General features: G+C 33.7%; 3 protein-coding genes across 14 annotated transcripts; 1 reads left to right on the plus strand and 2 right to left on the minus strand.

Moving 5' to 3' along the window:
* Positions 1-1,339: 1,339 nt before the first annotated feature.
* Positions 1,340-7,328, minus strand: LOC137825305 (NOL1/NOP2/sun family protein / antitermination NusB domain-containing protein). 12 transcript variants are annotated; one of them, XR_016514864.1, is made up of 16 exons: positions 7,038-7,328; positions 6,881-6,943; positions 6,639-6,793; positions 6,048-6,158; positions 5,815-5,880; positions 5,342-5,425; positions 5,165-5,251; positions 4,292-4,383; positions 4,134-4,194; positions 3,819-3,878; positions 3,360-3,541; positions 3,029-3,147; positions 2,875-2,946; positions 2,682-2,767; positions 2,352-2,448; positions 1,340-2,025 (listed from the first exon to the last, which is right to left on the minus strand). XR_016514864.1 is itself a non-coding variant. In XM_068630980.2 (16 exons), exons 1-16 carry the CDS (start codon positions 7,180-7,182, stop codon positions 1,894-1,896), a joined length of 1,599 nt encoding a protein of 532 aa, XP_068487081.1. In that variant the 5' UTR covers positions 7,183-7,328; the 3' UTR covers positions 1,340-1,893. The 12 variants fall into 12 exon arrangements, 2 of the variants coding, with proteins under 2 accessions (XP_068487081.1, XP_090150083.1); XR_016514866.1 differs by having other exon boundaries at positions 3,360-3,528; positions 3,819-3,903; XR_016514868.1 differs by having other exon boundaries at positions 3,360-3,528; positions 4,314-4,383; positions 7,038-7,273.
* Positions 7,329-15,840: 8,512 nt separating this feature from the next.
* Positions 15,841-17,553, plus strand: LOC137825554 (protein NOI4). The gene is made up of 3 exons (XM_068631246.2): positions 15,841-15,976; positions 16,115-16,300; positions 17,264-17,553. Exons 1-3 carry the CDS (start codon positions 15,971-15,973, stop codon positions 17,306-17,308), a joined length of 237 nt encoding a protein of 78 aa, XP_068487347.1. The 5' UTR covers positions 15,841-15,970; the 3' UTR covers positions 17,309-17,553.
* An 848-nt stretch (positions 17,554-18,401) lies between these two features.
* LOC137824259 (cellulose synthase-like protein E1) lies at positions 18,402-22,806 on the minus strand. The gene is made up of 8 exons (XM_068629817.2): positions 22,236-22,806; positions 21,790-22,114; positions 21,569-21,706; positions 21,347-21,481; positions 20,774-20,986; positions 20,317-20,538; positions 19,863-20,210; positions 18,402-19,101 (listed from the first exon to the last, which is right to left on the minus strand). The coding sequence occupies exons 1-8, from the start codon at positions 22,547-22,549 to the stop codon at positions 18,550-18,552; spliced, it is 2,247 nt and encodes a 748-aa protein (XP_068485918.2). The 5' UTR covers positions 22,550-22,806; the 3' UTR covers positions 18,402-18,549.
* Between the last annotated feature and the right edge of the window lie 3,937 nt (positions 22,807-26,743).

The raw sequence follows: 26,743 nt of genomic DNA on the forward strand, positions 1-26,743 counted from the left end.
CCAAAACCCCATCATGTGGACCTGTCTTCCTGTTTTGGTGTTTGAAATTAATGTGAGGGACCATGGAGCGTGTCTCTGTGATGTATGCTCTGAAGGGTTTGGTTGTTGTTCTCACTTGTGACTTCTGAGCAGAGCAGAGAGGATAATAGTTTCCATGACACGTTGCAGACATGCACAACAATTGCTAATGCTCATCTCTGTCATAGCCTCTGCATGGCATAGCACAGTTCAGAGAAACCAAATGTACTCACGCAGTCACAGCTTTCTCCTTATCTTCATTTTCCATTAAACAACTCATCACAACCATTCATATCATTTCTCCAAACAAGGTGTTAACATGTTATTCACCCTACAAAACTTTTTTTTCTTCTAAAAAATTACCATTTTATTAATATATTTAGAAACTGTACATGATTGTTATTGTTAAGTTGCATAATGATATTGAAAACTTTATAAAAAATATATATAAATATCAGTTTGGGATCTTGAAATCTGCATTACTGTAAAAGCTAAAAAAGGGGAAGACAAAAACGAAAGTAAGGACTCTGCCAAACGATACCCCGTGGGTGAGAAAAGCACGTTCTGCCCAAGTAAAGTGTTGGGTTACCAAGGAATCAAGAAAAACAAGAATAAGGGGAAAGAAAACACTTCACTGATAAAAGAATATCTATATAAAAAGCTATTTTTAAAAAAGATCACAAAACCTCGTTCAAAACAAGAAACAACGTTACAATTATAACAAATACGAACTTCACTGCTTAACTCCTTTCAACACTACTAGACGGTCTTTACTACACATTTCATCTCCTTTTTCACATAAGATAGACGGTCTAATAATAAACTCTTTTACAACATATCATCATTCTGACAACAATTACAAATTTAGATCAGCTGAATTTAAGGTTGTAGTTCATTCATTTAATCGTGTTATAAACCAACTGCAGCTATAAAAGTGCCTATGTATCATTTGCCACCAGTAACATAAATAACTCTTTACTGTATATGGTAGCGTCACAGTAAAAATAGTTAAGGGTATTAAAAACTAAACCAACATCATAAAATTGGTCAAAACCAATTTCTATTGGATGTTTTGATCTATTTTTTCCCTTAAATATGCGGTTTAATTCAGATTTAAAATCAAGGGTCAATCTTATATATAAAATTTAAAGTTTTATAGTTAATTATCAAAGCATAACCATTGCAGTGTAACTTAGCTATGAATATGAAAAAGTAGAAATTATAAACAGGACAATAATAATAAAAAATGTCTCTTTATGATATACTTCCTCGTTATAAAATGCATAACAATTTGAAAATAATATAAACCACTGAAACCAAATTAAACTGTAGTTCAAAAAATTGATTTGGTTTGATTCAGATTTTATATTAAATTAAAACCGAATCAAACTAAATTATATTTGATGTTTGATTCAAATGACTTTTTAATATGAAACTGAACCAAATCAAGCTACAAACACTCCTTAAAAACAACATTCCAAGTTAACAGCTACTGAGGAATCTCCTGAAACTGCAGCAGGATGTGTGATTATGCTGGATAAATCTTTGAAGCTTGGACATTCCATTCAGAAATCGTATCTGTACTTGTTTTAAGGATCATCAGTTCATCATTCTTCTAGAGTTCTTGGTGAAATAGAACTTGCTGACAATCTCATTTAAATCTTTTCTGTGGAGAGAAATCAGAATGTCTGTTCTGGAAGTGCAGTATCCCTCTCCCACTTCAGGTTAAATGCTCGATTTCAAAGCATGAAGAATTGGAGAGAGATATACCAGAACAGCCTCAACTCATAAGCAGCAGCTTCTTCATTTTTCATCTAATGACAACTCTTTGGGGATAGAATAGAACCATAAAGGATTCCTTCCCAGAAATTTATTCTATGAATCACGTACTAAACGAGCTGCAAAGGAACCATCTAGTGAATGTTTAACTGGGTTGGAGAAAAAGAAACCACTGCTTGTCACAAAATCAGGAGGAACATATCTGTCAACAGGATCAATGTGGAAATCCTGAAATTCAATTAGTAGCAAATTAGCACTTGAAAGATTATGTATATTTTGTTCGTGTTTAATCCATTCTGCTATGTGTCAAAAACTCAAAATAGAATTAGACAATCAAATGCTATGCAACAATATCCCTGAAACATAAATAGCATCTAGTTTCTCCAAAGAAGCCCGTCACCAAGCTTAAAAGGAGGATTTGCCATTTAAAACATCTGACATATAACAATTCAACTAAAGGTAATTTAAAGTAGTGCAATTCAGATAGGGCAAGAGTATCTTAAACAAAAAAATAGCATATTTGAATATGATTAGTGAATAGTGATCATTCTTACCGGATGTCTTACAAGAAATGCAGCCACCCTGTCATCGTTCTCTTCAGGATCTATGGAGCATGTACTGTAAACTAATACTCCCCCAGGTTTTACCAATCTAAATGTGCAGAAAAAAATGCAATGTGTCATTAGTTTCATCTACTACTACAGAAATTATTTCAAGATTAGAATACTCAAGTTTCCATATCAGCATACAACAACAAGCCTTGATAGATTACACGATTAGCAACCAGCATGTGAAGCTTTTTGTCACTTCATTCAATGAATTCACTGGACAAAAAATAATGTACACAAACACAGAGGGATCATCAAAGAGAATCTCTGGCTTACTTGGATGCTGCATCTAGGAGCTCATCCTGCAATTTCGTCAGTTCTTCCATATCCTCTAGCTTCCTGTTCCAGCGCAAGTCCGCTCTCTTCAAAATCCAAGGAATAAAAACAGATTAATAAACAAGAAAAGGGGAATATACTGAATAATTTGTGATAACAATGACAATGAGGAAACATAATCTAATACAATCACCTTGGATAGAACACCAAGTCCAGAACATGGAGCGTCCAACAAAACTTTGTCACTCTTGAGTTGTCCATTATCCTGGGAAATCCAAAAGAAAACTAATAAGAAATAATTAAATAACAATTTCTGAGTTAACACTCATAGGGACAACATAACATACAGTCAATGTACGAAGATCAGCATGAATGGCGGTAATGACACCATCCACTTGGTGCAACTTTGCTGTCTCTTTAAGAATTCTCAACCTACCACTATTTACATCAACTGCAAATACCTTACCTGAAAACACAAGGTTTCCTTTTATTCTGCTGAATGGAAAACTAAAAAAGCAGGGAACTAGTATATCAACATTGTAGAGACAAACAAAGTCTCGTAGCCAAAATGAATGAAGATCCTCGGACGAAAAACAAAGTCGAGAAATGATGTATTAGAGTGTCTGAAGAAATTGGAATACAATATGATTTAATAAAGTATCTTAGACGAATTAGTACCTTGTCCACTTAAAAGAGATGCCATGTAGAGGGTCTTTCCACCAGGAGCAGCACAACCATCAACGATAGTTTCACCAGGTTGAGGATCCACAACAGAAACTACTAGACCTGCACTTTCATCCTGAACTGAACATAAACCCTTCTTGAGGAGACCAGCATGAATGACAATCTGAAATATGAGCCTACAAATAGTCAACTTAAACGAGAAAATCATGCTTACTTCATAACAGATAATAACAGCAAAAAAGAACATAACTTCAATGCCTCCCATGTGAAAAATATAAAAGAAATGAAAGTAAAAGATAACCCACAACAAACAAGTAGTCAGCTAAAGCACAATTACACACTATTGAACCTATTAGCTATTATTACATAAGGTAGAAAATATGTATATAATTCAATCCCAAACGGCTTTTCTCCTCTAGTCAGTGTTCATTATACTTGTTAGAAAATTCATACCTGCAACCCAGTTTTGATACGAACAAATTCATCTAAATGCAATGAAAGCTTGTGTGGGACCTGATATTTAATGAGAAACTTAAATCTGTCAGGAAGACATAGAAGATACAGAGGGTAAAAGTTAATATACGATTGTGTTGTGCAAATTAACATGAGCTTCTGCTCAGACTTGTAGATAAAGAAAGGAATTCATTCAAAAACAAATTGCAGGATTTTATAAATTTACAATAACATTAAAAAATAAAAATAAAATAAAAAGCAGACAGTGTGATAAGCAGAAGAAAATGCAACATTCAATCATGGAAGTGGTAGCACCTTCAATGCATTAAGCTGTGCCACAAGGTCATCTCTTGAAAAACCACTTGCACGGTCTGCTCTGAAATTATCATAGATATATAGCTTGAGTTTTTTATTGTTTGTCTTACATGCTACCCTGGGTAGAGCACAGAAAAATAGAAGAAATATTCACTAGCCTTAAGCTGAAACTGGGCTCACTGTTATTCCATATCATCAATTTAATGGCTTCTTCCTGGCCGAGATACTTTGTCCATCTCCTTACCATCCACTGCAAAAGAAGAAATAAGAAAAAATTTCAATTAAATTTTACTTATCTTATTTTGGTGATAGCAAGTTTAGTAAATTGCATAATTCCTTCTCTTAACCTTTACATTGTTAGTTTGATTAAAAAAATACTAAATTATTCATTATATAGTGGTTCTCTGCCTGCCCTTGTAGGATCTCAAACATGCCATTGGCACCTTGGGTAGTAGTATAGGAGTAATTTATCCCTACTATAGCTTTGATTCATAGAAAAAGGAAACTAAAATTGTTATGAGCCAAAAAAAGGTAAAAGGAATTGTTCATTGTTAAATTAATTCAATCAATAAATTTTTCTCCTCATTTCCATTTTGGGTTTGTAACATTAATCAAAGTGAGAAACATTAGATTTTATTATTGCACTGGATCTGAATTCTGAAGTACAAAATCCACCTCCAAAATAAATAAAAAAATTCAGGCTTTCAACGTTATCCTGTTAATTATGTTTTGATAACAACCACAAAATATTAAGAAAACACCAATAGCATAGCATTTTAGGTATGCTAGAGCTTGGTAGCAAATGAGTACAAATTAAGTATTGATCATATAGTTCTAATTCTTCTTCGTTGAATTTTTTGTTTACAGCCATTTTGAATATCTTAAGCTTATATCATGCTCATACTTTAATGTTATTGCTGAGCACAAAATAAAAGTTTTTATGCTTATCGGCCTCTGATGCAGTGATTCCTAATTCTGAATTGGAATAATGAATAGTGGTATAGAAAAAGTGAAAGCAGTAAGTCACTCACAACTGGATGTGAGTGCAGAGTTGCCAAAGCACGTGCTTGAGCACGGTCATCACCCTCCACTTTGGGCAAAGGAAGAGTACCGTTCTCCTGCAAACCAAACATCAATGGATTTGATAAAATTATTCATGATTTCTCTCACTCTTACAGTTAAGACATTCAATCTAAAAAAAGTAAAACCTTAAGCACAACTAGCTTTCGGAGGATTCCATTGACCATGTTGCCAGCCCCAGGTCTGAGAGCAACTTTAGCAAGCTCCACGTTCTGCATTTCATACAGCAGATTCATACTACAATGAAGAGAAGGTTGGACTATGGTGTATATATTATATTGAACCAAAGCCTCAAAACTAACCAATCAATATTACAGTAACATGACATCAGAATTTATTTTAAAAGATTAATTCTTAAGAAAAATAAATATAGGTTGAATTTCGAAACAAATAATCACACGTAAGCATAGAAAATCATCTCTATCAGTAGATAACATTTAAAAAAATTGAATTCAACAAATGAAAATCCTTAACAATTATAAATTTAATTCATATCCATGATTGAAATTATATTCTTTGTGATATTTTCTCATGCCTCAGGCAACACAAATCCAACCTATTCATCTACTAAACAACAAATACATATGGGCCAAAAAAATACCTCATCTACTACAGCATAAGGTGGCATGTCCAATTTGACAACCTCATAGAAGCCAATTCGTAGAATCTGGGCCAATTAAAGTACTAAGATCATTAATAATGCCCAAAGAACATAAGGACTCAGGCTGATGAATGTTTATTTCAAAAGATTGACCCAGAAATCTTTAATGGGCAGTGTTGAACGAAATTAAAAAAAAAATGTAATTTTTCACTTTTCTTCACCCTCAAATTCACCTGTAACAGAAGAGGTTCCATGCTAGATATATCTTTTTCAAGACATAGTGAATTGATCAGATGATCAAGATATCTTCTCCAGCGAATTGTGCCCCCAACAATGTCTGTGACCTATAATTTGTAGTACGAATCGAGAAAATAATCAATAATTTGTTGATGGAAGTGGCATGAACGGGAGTTTAGTTTAAAAGTCAGAATACTTCAAAGTTTCAGCCTAATTAGGAGTGATAATACTCTGGATTTTACAAAGTCTGATCAAATAGGAGAAAGTAGGGGAAGTAATCAAAGTCTCAGTAGAACTGTAAATCAAGCACTGTACTCATACAGTGTGCTTAATCCCAGATGAAGATAAGCGAGCATTCAATCATTTCCATATACTACTTCCATAAAGCACAACAATAACTCATTTGCATATTGAATTATCGAAATGAAACTAGAGAAGTTGTTGCCATTGACCAAAGCATCCAATCTTGAACTTATTAGATATTAAAGAGAACATTTAAATATAAGAAAGAAAGAACATTTTGCACTGTAAGTTGTGAAGCAGAGCAGAGAAAGGCTTTCAAAGTGATAACTATTTAAATTACTAACCAATCTAAGATCGTGATGATTCAATTCCCGAGTGCGAAAACCAAGCGTTCTTTGAACATATCCCATCTCGTTTTCACCGGAACCTTTCCCTTTCTCGTTGAGAAGGTCAGCAAAAGCGCCACCGAACTCAATTCGCATCAATCTCACGGCAGAAACTACAACATTGAAAAAACCAAACAACAAATAAAAAACTCTACTTTCTTACAAAGCACACACGACAATGAGGGAAAAAGTGGATGTACCAGCTCTATGAGGAGAAACCTCTAAATTCAGCTTCTGGGTTTTGAGCAAACGTTTGCCACTGCCTGAAAGTTTCATTTTTTTATTGTAACAGTGAAAGAAGCATTAGGAGCATTGTAGCAGGAAATGAAAAAGCATGGTTTGTTTGTTTGTTGTGACCTTCGGCAGTGGTGGGAATGGATATGTTGGTGCCGCGGATTCTACGGGGAAGCTTCAACGGCTTGGAAGAAGAAGAAGAAGACGATGATGCAGCTTTGCGGGGTTTTGCGGGTACAGGTAAAGCCATGTACAGCACCTGCGCCATGCTTAGATTCTTTCGACCTTCGATTCCTAACGTCGTACCCGTTTCTTTTGCTTTGCTCTTTGGATAATAAAGGTTTTTTTATTTCAAGAATAAACCATCAAAATTCCAAAAAATAGAATATAAGCCATTAAATTTAGAGGTGGCAAGCGGACGGGCGACCCGCGGTAAAAAAAAGTGGGACGGACAGATCTTTTCAACCGTTGACCCGCATTAGCCCGTCCGACATAATTTGCGGACTAATAGCGGGACGAGGTGGGCTGACCTGTTAGTCCACAAAAGAAAAAAAAATAATTGACTTGACTCGTTAGAATATAACTTTCTCTGTTCATCAATTCTTAAAATTTATTTTACATTGGTTCATTACATTACAACACTAAGGATTCTAAATAAATCCAGTGTGATTAAACTATTTTTTACAAAATTTGAAGGTTTCTTTTAAGTGATCATTCATTTATATTGTGACAATGATTTAACAAGACAAACAGTTAATTTTATATTTTATGAGCGCATGAAATACGGGAATCAATCTCGTTGTTAAAAAAAAACTTCCATTTTTTCTATTAAGTAACTGGTATGGACATATACATAAATTTTATATCTTTAATCCTTTGTTGCTTTTGTTCTAAGCTTGGTTTCATGAACATTGGTTTCCAACCTCTCACTAGGATTAGACAATAAACTTATAAAAAAAAATATAATAAATCATTAATTTTGCAATCTCTTTTTTCTTTTAGTTGTTTCTTCAACACTGATGGAAACCAAGTAGAGGATGCTCTAGGCCATGAAGACCAAGCCCAACAAGGGGCCCAAGCCCATCAAGGGGTCCAAGCCCAACAAGGGGCCCAAGCCCAACGAATTACTAGGAGCATGGCAAGAGCTTTGGGACAAGAGTATAATAAAATGGCTCTTCTTATTTCTTTTATAGAATAGGGGTGTGAATGTAATAAAAAGGTGTAAGTAGTAAGGGAGTCTAGTGGGGAGTGTAGATAGGAGCCTAGGGGGTGCCAAACCGAATTTCATTGCATTTGTGTGCCATTTAGCTTGCATTTTCAGCACCTCTAGGCTATAAATAAAGGTGCTTAGCTTGTACAATTCAGATTGGAATTTTATAGTAGAGAGACTATACTCAATTTGGGAGAGAATTTGTGAGTTTTGAGTCTTCCTCTTCTTTGCCTTATCTTGTGAGCTATGGTGAGCTTCAAGTGGTGGCACTCCATCACTTATCTTGGTTCAAGGTTCCAAGTGGCGTGAATGGCTTCTTCCAATTCTCAAAATCCAGCAAGCATCTTATTCTATAAGTGTTCTTCTTCCCTTTTCTTCAATTTTCCATTCGGTAGTTTTGATTCCTAGAGTTTACTTCTTTTTCTACCGTTTATTTTGTGTTTCCAGCATTGTGTTCTTAATTCTGTTTTGGTTCAGTAGCTATCATTTAAATTCTGTCCAGTTTTAATTCTTGTTCTTCTTTCCTTTTGTTTTGATTCAATTTGACAATACATGGACTTCAATATGAGTCTTGGTTGGTGCTTAGTTTTGGTGAGTTCTTGAATTTAGAACATTGATCCAATTCTAAAGTAGAGTGCCTTTTAAATCCAGCTCAAGTTGTTCCTAAGAATGTCAAGAATCATGTGTTCTTGTAGTTACATTCACATCATGTGGTATCTAGAGTCTAGGCTTGTTTTTGCTTAATTCTTGAGTTGTATTGCACTTTACTTTCAAGAGCTCTTTAATTCAAGTTGTTTACCATTCTGTTTTAGGATTTATTTTGAGTTTTCTTGCTGTTTTCTTTTGTTACACCATGTGTTTGTGAAAAGGACTCTAGCACTCATTGTTCATATGAGTATGGCTGCTCTTTTGGAATGGCATTCTCCTTCCTAGAGCTGACCTTAAGCTTCCTTTCACTTGTGGTTATACCTTGTTATATGTCTTTTAATTTTGTAATCATGTCAAGTTTTGTCTTAGTCATGTTATTCCATAATTGTCATTACTTCTTGTAGTACTTTTATTGCTTTGATTGTTTCTTGCTTTGGTATTACTTTCTGTTTTTTAGTTTATTGCTTGATCCTTTGTGCATTTTCATTTTTAGATTTGAGTTCATGCTTGTATCTTCATTCTATACAAGTTCTTTTACACAAATTCCATTATGTCTTTGCTAGTTCATCTTACTGTTTTTCTTTCCTGAATAGGATACTCTGTTTTCTTACAAACGTGCTACTGTTTTCAATTTACTGCAATTAATTGGCTCACTGAAAATTTGTGAAAATTTGGATTTACATACTTCAAAGTGTTACAAAAGCATAGAAAAAAGAATCACTCAAAAATTCCAAGTACACAAAAAATGATAAATAAAATACGAAAAGTGTACAATACTGCCGAAAAGAATACGGTAATTGGGCAGCAATTTTGAAAAAATTATTTCTCTCAATTGGCTTACTGTTTTTACCTCATTCCAGTGCCATTTTTGAGTTAAGACATTGAAGTTTCTGTGGTTAATTTTTCACAGTCCAGTTCGCTTTCAATCGGTACAGTTAAATCTGTAAACATAGCACAGTTTGCTTTAAAAAAAAAAAACAATACATTTCCAGTAGCTGTTTTCTGTTTTCTTTAATCTACTCTAGCACTTTTCTTTAGGACTCTTTTTGTGTGCCTTCTTTATTCATTGAGTTCCTTATTTTTCTTGATTGTCTTTCATTCATATTCTTTCTAGTTTGTCATACATTACTCTCTGTTTTTGGTTTAGCTTTTATTGTTTACATCTTTTTCTTGCTTGTCTTTTTGTTCTTCTTAAAAGTTGTGTGGAGACTTGTTCTTAAGTAAGTTGGTTTGCTGTAACATATTTCACTTGAAGCTACTCCATTTCACAAGCAAGGCTTGGTTGAGGACAGAATTTTTTCTTGGAGTGGTTTGAGTGCTTTCTTGGGCATTTTTCCAGCAACCTATATCTCACTGTTTTTAATTGTTTAACAAGTTTCTTTCACTGTTTTGTTTTCTGTTTTTGTGTATTTTCTGCTCATGGCTCATTTCTCTAGTGGAGAGTCCTCCAAACCGTGCTCACCACAAAAGGCAGCCCTTTATGAGGACTTAAAGAATGCCAAGCAATCCAATGCTCACTATCTTGAGGTGATAAGGAAGATGGAAGCACGGCTCCAAAGTTTGGAGTTAAACCGAGAGGAAATGCATCAAAACCGTGAGAAAAGAACTCCTCCTCCTAGTCGGCATTCTTCAAGGCACTCCCATGGTTATTATGAAGACAATCCAAGGCCAAGACATCATCACCATGAAGAGAGGCGCCAACATGTGGCTGGCCCTTGTTCTCCAAATGTAAAACTTCCTAGTTTTAGTGGTGATAGTGATCCCAATGTATACTTAGGATGGGAGGCTAAGGTGGACCAAATTTTTGATGTAAATGGGGTTAGGGATGAGCATAGGGTTAAGTTAGCTTCTTTAGAATTTTTGGACTATGCCATGCAATGGTGGCATCAATACCTCATGGACATTGACCTACCCAAGAGGCCGCCCGTGGTCTCTTGGAACGATTTGAAAGCATGTTTACGCGCTAGATTCGTACCCCCACACTTTAGGAAAGACCTTATGTTGAAACTCCAACGGTTTCATCAAGGCGCGCTAAGTGTGGATGATTACTTTAAACAACTAGACACGCTTTTAATTCGAGTTAATATGGATGAGAGTGAGGAGGCTAAGATAGCTAGGTTTGTGAGTGGACTTCGAAGGGATATTCAAGACGTGGTAGAGTTACAAGAATATTCTTCTTTGGAAAATGTGGTGCACCTTGCTAGCAAAATTGAAAATCAACTTGCAAGGAAAAATGCTTTCAAAAATTCTTCTAAAGATAACTACTACCACTCTTCTTGGAAAAATAAAAACTCTTTTTCAAACATCCCTTCTAAGGACTCTACTTTCAAACCTAGAGAGTCTAAGCCTTCCACTTCCAATGCTAGGCCTAAATCACCACAAAAATCGTCTAGTAAGAAGTGTTTTAAATGTTTAAGCTATGGACATATTGCTTCTAATTGCCCTACTAAACGAACTATGTATATGCATGATGGGGTAGATAGTAGTGAGCATGGGTCCGAATCTTCTAGACATTCCTCACCTTCTAGATCCCCAAGTGAGAGTGAAAGTGAAAGCCCACATGAGGGTGACCTATTAGTAATAAGGCGCATGCTTGGACAAGTGTTAAAACCTTTTGATGAAACTCAAAGAGCAAATATTTTTCATTCAAGGTGTCTTATTAATGATAGAGTTTGCTCTTTGATTGTGGATGGGGGGAGTTGTGCAAATGTGGCAAGCACAAGAGTGGTAGACAAACTTGGATTGCCTACCATCTCTCATGCCAAGCCCTACAAGTTACAATGGTTGAGTGAGGTGGGTGAGATAGTGGTGAACAAACAAGTCCTCATTACATTTTCCATTGGCAAATATAAAGATGAGGTCTTGTGTGATGTTGTTCCAATGGAAGCTACTCATATCCTTTTAGGTAGGCCATGGCAATTTGATAGAAAAATTTTTCATGATGGTTTTACCAACAAAATTTCTTTTAACTTCCATGGACACAAAGTCATTCTCAAGTCTCTCTCTCCAAAGGAGGTACATGAGGACCAAGTCAAAATGAGAGAAAAGAGAGAGAAAGAAAAAGAAATTAAAAATTCCAAGAGAAGCCTTCTCATATCTTCCCAACAAGTTCAAAAGGTAATAGTTACTCACAAGCCTATTTTTTTAGCTATTCCTAGACCTATTGAATATGAGTCGGCTAAGGATAGTCCCACATGTTTGGACCATTTGGTAAAGGAATATGAAGATGTGTTTCAAGATCCTCCTAAAGGCTTACCACCTCTAAGAGGGATTGAACACCAAATAGACTTCATGCCCGGGGTTTCTTTACCAAATCGCCCTGCATATAGGACCAATCCCCAAGAGACCAAAGAAATTCAAAGACAAGTTGAGGATTTATTAGCTAAGGGGTGGGTACAAGATAGCATGAGCCCATGTGCTATGCCTGTCATACTTGTCCCTAAAAAGGATGGGACATGGAGGATGTGTACGGATTGTCGCGCTATAAATAACATCACCATCAAATATAGGCATCCCATTCCTAGGTTAGATGACTTGTTGGATGAATTACATGGGTCTAAAATATTTTCCAAAATTGATCTTAAGAGTGGTTACAATCAAATTCGAATTAAACATGGTGATGAATGGAAAACCGCTTTTAAGACCAAATTTGGTTTATATGAGTGGTTGGTCATGCCTTTTGGCTTGACTAATGCTCCTAGTACCTTCATGCGACTCATGCATCATGTTTTAAGAGCATTCATTGGCAAGTTTGTTGTGGTTTACTTTGATGATATTCTTATATATAGCTTGTCCTTAGAAGATCATGAGTCACATGTTAGACAAGTTCTAGAAACCCTTAGGAAGGAGAAGTTGTATGCTAACCATGCTAAATGTTTCTTTGCATTAGATCATATAGACTTCCTAGGGTTTGTGGTTAGTCATAAAGGGGTGCATGTAGATCAAACAAAAGTTGCAGCAATTCAACATTGGCCTACACCCACCAATGTCAACGAAGTACGAAGCTTTCATGGCCTTGCTAGTTTTTATAGGCGGTTTGTGAAAGACTTTAGTACAATTGCCGCACCTTTAAATGCCATAGTAAAGAAGGATGTGGTTTTTAAGTGGGGACAAGAGCAAGAAAACGCTTTTCAAACTTTGAAGGATAAATTAACTAAAGCCCCCATTCTAGCCCTTCCTAACTTTGCTAAGACATTTGAAATAGAGTGTGATGCCTCTAATATAGGCATTGGGGCCGTCCTCCTTCAAGAAGGACACCCCATCGCTTATTTTAGTGAGAAACTCAAAGGGAGTCATCTCAATTACTCCACTTATGATAAAGAACTTTATGCTCTTGTTAGAGCTTTGCAAAATTGGCAACATTATCTTTTTCCAAAGGAATTTGTGATTCATAGTGATCATGAGTCCCTTAAATATTTGAAAAGCCAAAGCAAGCTTAATAAGAGACATGCTAAGTGGGTGGAGTTTATTGAGCAATTTCCTTATGTGATCAAACATAAACAAGGTAAAATTAATGTAGTGGCCGATGCTCTTTCACGAAGATATACCTTGTTAAATGTTTTAAATGTTCAATATTTAGGTTTTGATCACATAAAGGAACTTTATCATGATGACTTAGATTTCTCTCTAATCTATCAAGAGTGTTCCAAGGGAGGTCATAAAGACTTTTTCTTACATAATGGTTTTCTTTTCAAAGGAAAAAGACTTTGTGTTCCCCAAGGATCTATTAGACAATCTCTTGTTAGAGAGGCTCATGAGGGTGGGCTTATGGGACATTTTGGGGTAGCTAAGACCTTAGAAACATTGCATGAACATTTCTTTTGGCCTCACATGCGCAAATCCGTACATACCTTATGTGATAGATGTATAGCATGTAGGAAGGCTAAATCTAAGGTCCAACCCCATGGTTTATATACCCCTCTTCCTATCCCTACAATGCCTTGGGTTGATATTTCTATGGATTTTATCTTAGGACTACCCAAGACATCGAAGGGTAAGGATTCCATCTTTGTGGTAGTGGACCGTTTTTCTAAAATGGCTCATTTTATTCCATGCCACAAAGTGGATGATGCATGCCATATTGCAAATCTTTTCTTCAAGGAAGTTGTTCGTTTGCATGGACTTCCTAGAAGTATAGTATCTGATAGGGATTCTAAGTTCTTAAGTCACTTTTGGCGGACCTTATGGGGGAAACTTGGCACCAAACTTCTGTTTTCTACTACCTGCCACCCCCAAACTGATGGTCAAACCGAAGTGGTTAATAGAACTTTGGGTCAATTATTAAGATGCTTTATTTCCGGGAATCCAAGGGCTTGGGAGGATTTACTACCTCATGTTGAATTTGCCTATAATAGAGTAGTGAATTCCACCACTAACCATTCTCCTTTTGAGGTTGTTTATGGGTTTAATCCCCTCACACCTCTAGATCTTCTTCCCATTCCTGTCCTTGATGAGGTTCTATGCAAAGACGGTTTTGAAAAGGCATCTTTTGTTAAAGATTTGCATAACCGCATCAAGTTACAAATTGAGAAGAAAGTTGGTAAGTATGCTGACACTGCCAACCAAAGGAGAAAGGCATTAATCTTTGAGCTCGGTGATTGGGTTTGGCTTCATTTGAGAAAGGATAGATTTCCTTCTCTAAGGAAGTCCAAACTTATGCCTCGTGGTGATGGCCCTTTCCAAGTCATCAAGAGGATTAATGATAATGCCTATGAGTTAGATATGCCCTCTACTTATCTTGGTAGTAATTCTTTCAATGTTACTGATCTCACTCCTTTTGCTGCAGGTTTCCCAAATTCGTGGACGAATTCTCTCCAACCCGGGGAGCATGATGGAAACCAAGTAGAGGATGCTCTAGGCCATGAAGACCAAGCCCAACAAGGGGCCCAAGCCCATCAAGGGGTCCAAGCCCAACAAGGGGCCCAAGCCCAACGAATTACTAGGAGCATGGCAAGAGCTTTGGGACAAGAGTATAATAAAATGGCTCTTCTTATTTCTTTTATAGAATAGGGGTGTGAATGTAATAAAAAGGTGTAAGTAGTAAGGGAGTCTAGTGGGGAGTGTAGATAGGAGCCTAGGGGGGCCAAACCGAATTTCATTGCATTTGTGTGCCATTTAGCTTGCATTTTCAGCACCTCTAGGCTATAAATAAAGGTGCTTAGCTTGTACAATTCAGATTGGAATTTTATAGTAGAGAGACTATACTCAATTTGGGAGAGAATTTGTGAGTTTTGAGTCTTCCTCTTCTTTGCCTTATCTTGTGAGCTATGGTGAGCTTCAAGTGGTGGCACTCCATCACTTATCTTGGTTCAAGGTTCCAAGTGGCGTGAATGGCTTCTTCCAATTCTCAAAATCCAGCAAGCATCTTATTCTATAAGTGTTCTTCTTCCCTTTTCTTCAATTTTCCATTCGGTAGTTTTGATTCCTAGAGTTTACTTCTTTTTCTACCGTTTATTTTGTGTTTCCAGCATTGTGTTCTTAATTCTGTTTTGGTTCAGTAGCTATCATTTAAATTCTGTCCAGTTTTAATTCTTGTTCTTCTTTCCTTTTGTTTTGATTCAATTTGACAATACATGGACTTCAATATGAGTCTTGGTTGGTGCTTAGTTTTGGTGAGTTCTTGAATTTAGAACATTGATCCAATTCTAAAGTAGAGTGCCTTTTAAATCCAGCTCAAGTTGTTCCTAAGAATGTCAAGAATCATGTGTTCTTGTAGTTACATTCACATCAAACACTTAATTGTTTTTTCTTCTATGTTAAAAAAATTAAAAAAAAGCAGACCGGTCCACAAGCCCACGGGCCAACCCGCACGCAAGGCGGGTCATGAAAACCAGCCCGCATTTTGCGAGTCTATGCGTGGCGGGTCGACCCGCTTTGCCATCCCTAATTAAATTGAAACGGTCCTTTAAAATATAAAAAACTGTTATTATTTTATTAACTTTAATATAATTTATCCTTAATACATCATTTGTTAAACTATGTTTGTTAAACTAGGTTGTTATTGGTTTCTTCCTTTCTCATTCGAAGTTGTTACTTTTTCCACCACGCATAAACCGCACATTGGCTTCCGTTTAACGCGTTACATCTATAAACCAAATAACGCTCCCTCTCATTCGAAGACACCATCTTTCATTCTAGATTTTCTCCTCTTTTTCCTCGTTCCTTTCTTTTCTCCGGAAAATCGATCATCATCGTATTCATGTCGGTATGTGTTATTTTCCTTTCAATGTCCATCAATTGCATTTCATCATCTGTTCCTTCTGATTATAATTGTCTGAATTTTAGGATGAACACAATTTGAATGAGAATTTCTCTATAATTGTCTGAGTTTTTGTTTGTGCAGGACGAAGGTCGACCATTACCAAAGTTTGGTGAATGGGACGTTAACGATCCTTCTTCTGCTGAAAGCTACACAGTCATTTTCAACAAAGCAAGAGATGATAAAAAGACAGGTGGCAAACCAGATTCACCTTCTAAGAGAAATCATCGTACCAGACATCAGTTAGATCCTGCTAGAACACAACAACAAGTAAGATTTTCTTCTTCTATGTTTAAACAAACCTATTCCAAAACTGAGAAAAATTACTTTTTCCACACAAAAAAACTGAAAAACAACACAAAAGTTGAAATCACTATTAATATTCACCCGACATAAATGTGGGGACATGTATTTTTTTAATTAGTTTAAAAATCTTGATCATTATAAAAAGTTAAAACAAATATTTTTATAATATGTTTAGGAAATTTCTTCCTGCACCCTTACATTTATTAGAATACCGAAATTACCTTTCACAATTTTAGGTGATTCTGGAATAAGGATTCTATAAGCAAAAGCAAAGAGTGTTTCCATAATAAGAAATCCGGATAACAATAAATCATTCCAAAATATCCTTTTCTAGAACATAATTTTTTATTTATTTCTGGATTGATAAATCTGTAATTAATAAAATATGTTATGAAAATAGAAACAGAAAAATATTTTTAAAAGGAGTAAAACAATCTCTTTTTTTTTTAAATAATGGGTTGCAGGAAGACATTTGTTAGGATGGAGGAAGAAACAACCATATGTTTAATCTAATTATTTGGTTATTTCTCAAAATAATCAAGTTTATTATGGAAGATTCATTTTTTTCTCAAAGAACCTATTTGCTTCATAGAAGCATTTCATATTTTTTCCTTGAAACAAGATTTGCACACCCTACATGTTTGGATATATATTTCGAGATTATTAAGAACAAGAGAGATCTAAGTTAAGTGTGTCCAAGACCCATTACAACGATGGATCATTTATAAGCTTTATGTTGTAGCAAAATACAACACTTTTATTAATCTTTTTGAGAATTGATATAACTTTTTGGCATTTGAATTTGCAATAATCTTTGTTAGTGGTGAATGAGGGATGATTTGAAACCAAAAACAAAAACTTGTTTGATATTAATAGGTCTTTTGTATTTATACTTGTGTTCTGATGAATAAGTGAATGGATTTTCAGAAAAAATGGTTTTGTTGCATGCATAGTCCTCAAGCAGAGTCATAGCCATGATTGGTCTGGTGTAAAAGATTGAATAGAAACCTATGGAGCTAGATGCTGTAAGAGTGGTGGTGTCATGCACGAACTATGTTGTTGTTGTAGTTGATTATACATGCTGTAAAAGTGAATCTGCAACAAGGAAGAGCAGAAAAAAATATTTGTTTCTATGGAGATATATATTTAGTTTCCTGCTAAGGGGGCAATGGATGCTATTGTAGATATTTGCTTTGTTAGATAAGTTATTTATAATATACACGTAGAAAATATATTAAATAATTTATCATCTTGTGAAAACAACTATACTTATTGGGAAAGTTTTTTTTACTTAAATGTGAGTTTTTTACCTGTCAACTATATAAATTGTTTTTACATGCATTTAAGTTTTATTTCACACATAACCCTAAGAAACATATTACACCATGACATAATTAACATTTCATAAACTTTGGTTAAGAATATGTGATTGTATAGAGGGAAGATTTTTTCATTGGGGATCTTTGGCTTTGACACCTAACTTGTCTCGGTACTAGGTCTCTTCTAGAAGAAGGGAGAACTTAAAATGTACATTTTATCTTGTTCTTGATCGTGTATTTATAGGATTAAAGAGGGTTTTTGTGTGGGTGAACACAATTTACCGAATTAATCTTATGATTAAGAGAGATTTTGTACACATGAGTTATGTTTAATTGGTTATCTTAAATGATGGTTAATTTTGGATCTTCAAGATGTGTTCGACTTCTGAACGGTTTAGTAGTGTCAATTTCTAGTCGACCATGCACAATACATAATCTCAATAAATCAACTCCTTAAAATTTAATCACCAAAATAGATTTTTTGCACTCACAAAAATTTAAAGAAACAAAGCTAGCAATAAATCAAATAACTAAAAGGATTACGTAATTATACACCAATAATTATATTTTTTAAATAATAATTCAGGTTTGAGTCCTCAAGTCTTATTTTCAGTCCTTCAATATTGTTTCATATCTATATCTGGATGATATAAATATATATTAGGAAATTTTTTCTCTAGTGTAATTAACCTCTAGCATAACTCAGGATGAATGTTTATATTAATAACAAAAGTAATAAGGTCATGTATTAAGAATATTTCTTTCCATTTCAAATTAATAGTATGACAATAAGTACATCTTTTTCAATGGAAAGACAAACATATGTAGATAAAATAATGCAAGCAAAATGTCTTGACCAATTAGAGGATAAAACAAAAGACTGCTTTAATATACTCAATTGAATAGTTTGAAGAACACACATGCAGTGAGAGCCAATGTAGTAGATTTGATAGAAACAGAAGTTGGCATTCTACCCTTATCCTTCCTCACAAAAATGGCTTGGTATAAGGGAATATTGATGACAACTAAAACTCCACACAAAAGAACTTGCAATGCCATTTTCTCAACACCAAAGGAACCTTTGCCAAGGACCAATTCCTTTAAAGTTAGAAGCAAGCAAAACAAATTGAGTAATGCAAGTGTTGCTAGAACAGTGAAATAAGGAGAAGATGTTCCAAATTCCATGACCTCTTTCTTGTAACGTTGAGCAACATCATCTTCTGTGACCTTTGATGTCAGTGAAAATGATAAATTTGGACGTCCAAAGAATCCTAAGATGCCGTCTATTAAGGAAAAAAGAAAGGAACTTGTTTTCTCGTACAACCACATTCTTGTACCATTCCACCAACCTTGGATTGATCCTCCCATTCTCAAACCCTCAATCAAACTATAAGCAATTTCCCCAATAATTACACATGCGAAAGGTATAAACCACACGCTAGAAATCTGTTGAACCAATAGATCAAGCACAAAATGTTAACAACATTAAAGAATCATAAAAAATCATAACATGTTTATGATTTAGAGATTTAGTTCACTCATAATTTTTTACCTTTCTAATTCTTATTCATACAATTAGTAAATTAAAAATATAAGTTCGAAGTATCAAACTATTTTTGAAGAAATAGACTACTCAACTTAAGATTTATTTAATGTATTTAATTAGATTTAAGGATGCACACAATTGCTAATATGGGACGAAATTCCATGCCAAAGTAGGAATTCAAATTTTAAATTAACATAAGAGAAAAATTGATGAAAATAATTATTTGAGAAAAAATTAATAAATTAAAATAAAAACTAGCCTATTAAAATCCAATTAAACGAAAAAGGCCTCTAAAACCCCACTAATTATATATCAACTTGACTGGAGAGATTTGGTTTATCATTGAGTATAAAATCAAACAATAAAAGAAGACAACTTTCTATGATTCAACTTTTACCTAATTATAAATTTTAAGTAATTTACAATATGAATTTGTTGATCAGGAGTTTGAGAGAGAGAAAAATGTTGCAAAAGTTCTGATTGTTTTGTGAGAAAAATGATAGTTTGACAATCCTGTACAACTCTTAATGTGATGAGTTTAGTAATAAATATGTGTAATAAAGAATACATTTGTAATTAAATGATATGAAAAATATTTAAATAATAATATTGAGAGTTGTAATGGTTGTATACAAAATCGGAGTTGCGAAAGTGATATTACCTTTGGAAAGAAGGAAACGCCCTTAAGAAGATAAAGTGAAGGAATGATGGAGTAATATAGTACTGACAAGGAAGTGACTGCAAAGAAGTTGTAGTGCCAATATCCCAATAATAAGCCTAAGTTGATCTTTTTATCACCATACCATTTAGGTCTAAACTCAGAAAGCAAAAGTTGCAATTGACCTTCACCCCATCTCTTCATTTGAACTAGTGTGCGAAGTAAGTTAGTTGGAGCAATACCAGAAAAAGCATTTATTGATGGATTGTAGTATACTGATTTCCATCCCTGTGACTTTATCTGCAACCCTGTTATCACATCCTCCACAAGACATCCATATATTGAACCAATCTACAATAAAATAAATCATTATTGTACTTTAATACATGCTCAAGTATTATTATTGACTATGATTATAAATGTGTATGTGAAAGTGTAAAAAAGATTAGTAAATCACCTTTTTCCCCCATAAGGTATTTTTCTCATAACTGCAATTTGCTAAAGCCTTTGATTCTTCTTCGAGTTCAAGCAAGTTTACTTCAGTCACCTCATTCTCATTATTCCAATCATTTTTGTATTCACTACTAAACTTCTGCTTACAGAGAGCATCTCTTCTAATATAGCAACAAGTTCCAATAAACATAGAGCCACCAAAACCATCAAAACCATGGAGTTCTACCTTCAAAGTGATTCATAAATGTGAAAATATTTTTAGAAGAATGTATCAGTATTCATCATAATAGCAATTTTATTTATGCCTAATGTAAGAAAATTACTACAAATATATTTTCACCAAAATTATTTATATTTAAGAAAGACACATTATCCTAGAGATAAAAAATCAAATAGAAATGAGGACAGGTAGATGAAAAAAGTAACAACTTTTGATTACATTAGTAATTTAACTAACTCACCTCCATAATTTCTGATAGAGAATTCCCGTAAAGATCATTCTTTCCAATATTATTAAAACATTGTGGAAATTGCACATAAGCAATTTCTTGGCCTTTATCTTCATCCATGAAAAAACATAGAGCATCTCTCATTGATTGTGAATGGGTGGAGTACATGTCACAATCTAGAATTAGAATGATTTTCCCATTGCTAATCGCTGAAGACACTCTTAGCTACATTAAGGTAAAGAAATATAATATAATGTCATATTCAATGCGTTGAATTGAATAATATTTTGTTAAATGTTACTACACACTATTACTTTATTGAGATGTGATTCTCCATCCAGATTTTGTTTTAGGATAATGATATATTCACAATTCATATATTTTATACAACCACAAATATTACAACCATCAATACTATTATTTAAATATTTTTTTTATATCATTTAATTACAAATTTGTTCTTTATTATATATATTTATATCTAAATACTTCCCATAAAATTTTTTATATACAATTCTTATTATGGTTGTTAAAGTATATTTTTCTTTGTTTTAAGAAGTGAAGGGTTGTAATTATGTACAGTACCAATGAATTTATAGCTCCGGCTTTGAAGTTGGTGTGATAATGAGGTCTCTTTTCACGAGCCATATACACTAAGGTTGGCAAAGTACACCCATCTACGTCCTTTGACCCTTCTGACTCTTTTTTATGCATCACTATCTGTTAACACAATCAAACATGCATCAAACTTTCTGCACATCTCAAACACATACTTTTACAAAACAAAAGGTTTAGAAATATATCTACTTGAAGTATTGTATCATGATCACGTGGAGAGGAATATGAGTCCCATTTGGAAAAACCATTATGCTTTGATCGTGCTTCACTGGGTACACCCAACTTTGTTGCTTCTTCTACTCTCCTTTTCATTTCTTCGTATAATTTCTACACATAAAATGAAACTGAGTCTTCAAAATACTTGGTGAACAAGTGAGATGAAAGTAAGAAGATGAGTAATAGGTGCATACATGGATGGTTGCCAAGTGTTTGACATAGTTATGGTCCTGTGATTTTGTTGAAGCAACAGTGTTAAAATATGCAGCAGGTGACCTTGGTTCCACCTTAAATCTCTTGCAGAATGGAATCCAATGCTTGGCAAAGGAAGAAGCTTGTAAAAGAGCATAAAAGGTTACATCTGAGCCTCCATCATCTGAGAGATACACGCTCAACTTCTCAGCTGGATAGTCATAAGCCATCACAGATAACACTGTATTGATCACCATCATCGGTGGCTCCACCACTGCATCTGCCGTGAACACAAAGATGTCCACTTCCGGGAACCTACTCTCATATCTGCCAAATTGAAACACACACATAATCACAAATTAGTACACTACAAAAAAATCAGATTTATAGACAGATTTTTATCCACAGAGTCCATAGAAACATCTACGTAAAGGTGACAAAGATGAACCTTGGAGAGAGTCTGTTGGGGAAGGTTGTTCTGTAGACCATGTTCCATCGAAGGGCATGATAAAAAACCCAATAGATGCCACCCCACACTTCTGCAACAAACAAACCAAGCCAAGCCCATTGGCCAGCTTCTCCTTTTGCAGGTATGTGAGTGAGTCTGAATGCCCAGACAAAGCATATGGCAACAAACAAAGAGACAGCATAGAGCCTCCGAATGTGCCTTGCTTTGTCTTTCCTTGTTTCAAACAAAGAGTTCTCTTCACCACTCCCCATTCTGCCTTCTAACTCACTCCTCTCTCTTCTTGCTCTCTGCATCCTCAGTTCACTTTCTTATATAGCTACAAAAAATGATTATGATATTCCACGAGTTTCAATATAATATTCTGTTAACTTGAATGTTTTTTGAAAATATAAAATTGGCTCTGATCGTTCGTTAGCAAGGCATGAGTAGATAGGGAAGTGATAATTTTGGAATGGTAGGTAACGATCCATGAACATCACACGCCATTTTGGAAGGGTAACTGGTCCATGAGCTACTCATGTCATTTTGGAATCATAGATAACCCAGAAATTTTATACTATTATTTTAATATTTTTTCATATCATTTAATTATAAATTTATCCTTTATTATATATATTTATTTCTAAATTCATATATAACTCTTAATTTTCAAACCATCATTTTCCATCCACAAATTACCACTAGTATATGCTACACTGACTTTACCACCAAGACTTCAAAGCAAGTGACGAGTGCGCTGACGAAACCAGACCAATATTCACATGCTAAACTTTGATCATATCATAACTATTTTGTTTTCTTAACACAACTTATTTAACTTAATTGATGTTTCGAAACAAATGTATATGTGATTGATTTTATAGTTAGTTTAGTAATTTTATTTATGTGGGTAGGATTAAATCAGTAATGATACCAAATAAGAACATAGAGCAGAAAAGGAGCGTATAGATGGAAAGTTCCTTTTGTGTAGTCGCCGTCCACCACCACAGACTCATAAAATTCATTTAATGGGTGTCACTCTCCAACATACCCAGCAAATATAAGAACCACTCAAAACATATTAGGATTATGTTTCTAAAAATAGAAAAAATGATGTGGTGAGTATGATTTTGGGAGAATATGTTAGCATCCTCCAATAACGATTCAAGTATTTTTTCCACCCTCCAATTATGAGTTTCAATTGTAAGGTTAGAACTGAGAGAGATATGTTGTTTTGGATAGACTCAGTAGTCTTGAAATATAGATTCTCGATATTCTTCTCTTGGTCTATTGTTAAGAAGGCAATTGTGGAAAATGAGTTAATGGGGTTTGGGAGTGGAACTTAATTTGGAGAATGAGTCTTTTTGTTTGGGAGGAGGAGCAAGTAAGCCAGCTTTTAGAGATGATTTTCAATAAGAGGCCTGAGTTGGAGACCGCTGACAAATGGGTTTGGAAGGATAGCGAGTCTGCAGTGTTTTCAGTCATGTTTGCTTATGATTTATTAAGGGGAGAGGGAAACGAGGAAGATTCGAGAATGTACAATTTCTTTTGGAGGATTAAGACGCTTCCTTCAGCTCATGTCACAACTTGGAGAATGATTGAAAACAAGGTTGCTTCTGAGGTAAATTTGAAGAGACAAGGGATAGGGGTAGAGAGCAACCTTTGTTGTTTGTGCAGGGTGTCAGAGGAGTCAACAAATCATTTGTTCTTTGGATGCAGAGTTGTTTGGCTAGTTTGGAATGTTACAAATGGTTAAGAGCGAGTTCGGTTGATCTTCTTGCTCTTGGTCCCCATTTCGAACAATTCAAAATTATGGATGCGTCTTCTTTGGTCAATCTTATTATGGGTAATGTTTGGATCGCATTGGTTAGCGAGATTTGGAGACATAGGAATAATTGTTTATTTAGAGGTGGAGTGGTTGATCATACTGAAATTTTTTCCCTGACACAAGTTAAGGTTTGGTTTTGGATCTCTTCAAAGGTACAGTAAGTAAGTTTCTCATTTTATGACTGGTGCTTTGAACCCCTGGTCGATTTAATGTTACTATAAGGGTGGAGGGGTTGGTCCTAGATCTTTCTATTTCTCTTTAGTTGGTAGTGTTGGAGTAGAGAATAGGAGGTTCCATTATGGATTTTGATGTGTATGTGAAAAGGTGCTATTTGTTCTCTTACTTTGTATGAGGGTTAGACCATCCCTTAAGTGAGTCATTTTAATTTTATTGTTTCTTGCTGATAAAAAAAACCCCTCCAATAACGATGATTACACTTTATAATAATCGTACTCGTATGTAAAACTACAATAAATTGTTATCGAATTTTTAGATATTTAAGGATTGAATATGTTTTTGGTATCTGTATTATAATATAAAATTGATTTTTATTTTTTGTCTAAATTTTAGGACATATGAGTATTTGTAGTACGTAAATAATTAAAATGAATCTTTTTATATGTGGAATTGATTCAATTTGAGTTTTACTTGATCAAAACATTGTAAGTAGTTATAGTGGACATCAACCATTAAAACAACAATGAATTTATTATTGATGGTGCTATAACTATTTCCAATAGGTTGATGAAGTGAAATCTCAAATTGAATCAATTTTATATACAGAAAAATTTATTTTAATCATTTTCATACTAAATATATAGATGATAGTTTAAATGAAGGACGAAATCATATTTCATATTATAGAGTACCAAAAACATATTTTAACTTTTTTTTAAATATTAATAATGATTCTATAATTATTTTTAAAAATTAATTTAACTATTATTAAAGTTGTATTTGCAATATAAACCAGTGTAACAGGTAAGAATTCTAGATTTTTTTTTAATTTATCTTTTAAATGGATGAAGCTATATTAAGATGAAAGTACAATAGGAAAATGACGCAAATGAAAATAAAGGGCAAATATCACCAGACGTGAAAGTAAAGTGTTACCGAATTATAAATTTATTCTTTTATCTTTCTATTTATATTGATTTGATCTTTTATTTTTGAAATAATTATTTTCATATCAATATATATTAAGTATTAAAATAAATAAATATTGAATCGTTTTAGCTGACAACAAGTCTCTAGATTAAAATATGATAACAAAACTATAATCACATAAATATACATTAAAATAAAAAACAACTATATATATAAATGGCATAATAATTTAAAATTATATTAGAAATAACATAAGCGCCTTAAACAGTAATAAATATGTTTAAATTATTAAGGACCATTCTGTTATTGCATTATTATGCCAAGGACCATTCTGTTATTGCATTATTATACTAAGGACCATTATGTTATTGCATTATAATGGTAATGAAGAGAGTGGTCATTACATGAAATTGCAGAAGCCTAGTTTGTGTTTTAAAGACTATTTTCATTTTAAAGTTATGTTTCTCATTTTAGCTAATTTCTATTTTTTATTAATTAAAAAATTGTTGGACTTTCTAGTAATATTACATAAATATATTTTTTTTTCTTAATAGTTTGTATTTTTTTTAAATGCTACTTCATACTGGCTTTCTTAAAATATCAGTTTCTAAAGTTTAGCCGTCTATGAGGCAGGCTCAGACACTTCTTTTAAATGGCGTATCAGTGTCGACACTCGTAGGACACTTATTAGTGAAGGTGTTCAATTCAAAAAATATTTGTTGGATTTTTGAAAATTTTAGCACGATTCTAACACAATTTTAAAAGGTATAAATATAATAATTTTCTAAAAATTCAAATTTATTATATAAATTTTTATTATGATTATAAAAATAAGGAACAAATTCTTTTGAACCAATCATGAAAAATATCTTCATGCTCCCAAAAGAATCTCAAACATACTTTTGCACATAAATATTTATTTTTAATTTATATAATTCAAAATTATATAAAATATAGATCCGTGTCCCCGTGTCATACATTTTAAAAATTATACGTATCTCCGTATCCGTATCGTGTCAGTGTCCGTATCTATATCTGTGTTACATACTTAACAGTGAATTTGAAAATGGATAAAGAGAACCACCTAACAAAAATAGGACTAGACAAAAATAACCCTCAAATTAGTTAAAATTGATATATTTATAAATATGCTAAACAATTCTGGAGCTAACTCAAAAAAAAAATACACTATTTCGTTTTCATCTTAATTATTATATTAAAGAGTATTGAATTTGGAGTGATTTAAGAGAAAATACTAAATAAATTAAAGTTATTTGAATTAAAATATGTTTGAGTAGATTAGTGTGAACAAATTTATTAAAGTTTGACATAAAGAATTGTTTTGATTTCTCTTTATAACCTTTTTAATTTTTTACATTAATAAGAGAAAAGATATTTAGTTCTTGCTTTTCTATCCGATTCAATTGGATTCAAACTTAGCATATACTAGAAATAAACTACAAAAATTAAAATATAAAAACTATTTCAAATGTAAATACATAAGAAAAACCAATATTGTATTTTTTTTAAATCTCAGATAATATTTCTTACTTCTTGTATTTATACATTTACT

The sequence above is a fragment of the Phaseolus vulgaris genome, chromosome 8 (assembly GCF_051622355.1).
Source record: "Phaseolus vulgaris cultivar YP4 chromosome 8, ASM5162235v1, whole genome shotgun sequence".
Lineage (NCBI taxonomy): Eukaryota > Viridiplantae > Streptophyta > Magnoliopsida > Fabales > Fabaceae > Phaseolus > Phaseolus vulgaris.

Bases quoted from the DNA above. Each gene is read 5' to 3' on its own strand.
- LOC137825305 (XM_068630980.2), bottom strand. From the start codon at position 7,182: ATGGCGCAGGTGCTGTACATGGCTTTACCTGTACCCGCAAAACCCCGC. The intron at 6,159-6,638 runs GTTAGTAATTTA...TACAAATTATAG, and splicing joins ATCATCACGATCTTAGATTG to GTCACAGACATTGTTGGGGG. The intron at 4,384-5,164 runs GTGAGTGACTTA...CTTCTTTTGCAG, and splicing joins CTCTGCACTCACATCCAGTT to TGGATGGTAAGGAGATGGAC.
- LOC137824259 (XM_068629817.2), bottom strand. From the start codon at position 22,549: ATGCAGAGAGCAAGAAGAGAGAGGAGTGAGTTAGAAGGCAGAATGGGG. The intron at 22,115-22,235 runs GTTCATCTTTGT...TCAATTTGGCAG, and splicing joins CCCAACAGACTCTCTCCAAG to ATATGAGAGTAGGTTCCCGG. The intron at 21,482-21,568 runs GTAGATATATTT...TTGTGTTAACAG, and splicing joins ATCATGATACAATACTTCAA to ATAGTGATGCATAAAAAAGA.
- LOC137825554 (XM_068631246.2), top strand. The intron at 16,301-17,263 runs GTAAGATTTTCT...ATGGATTTTCAG, and splicing joins CTGCTAGAACACAACAACAA to AAAAAATGGTTTTGTTGCAT.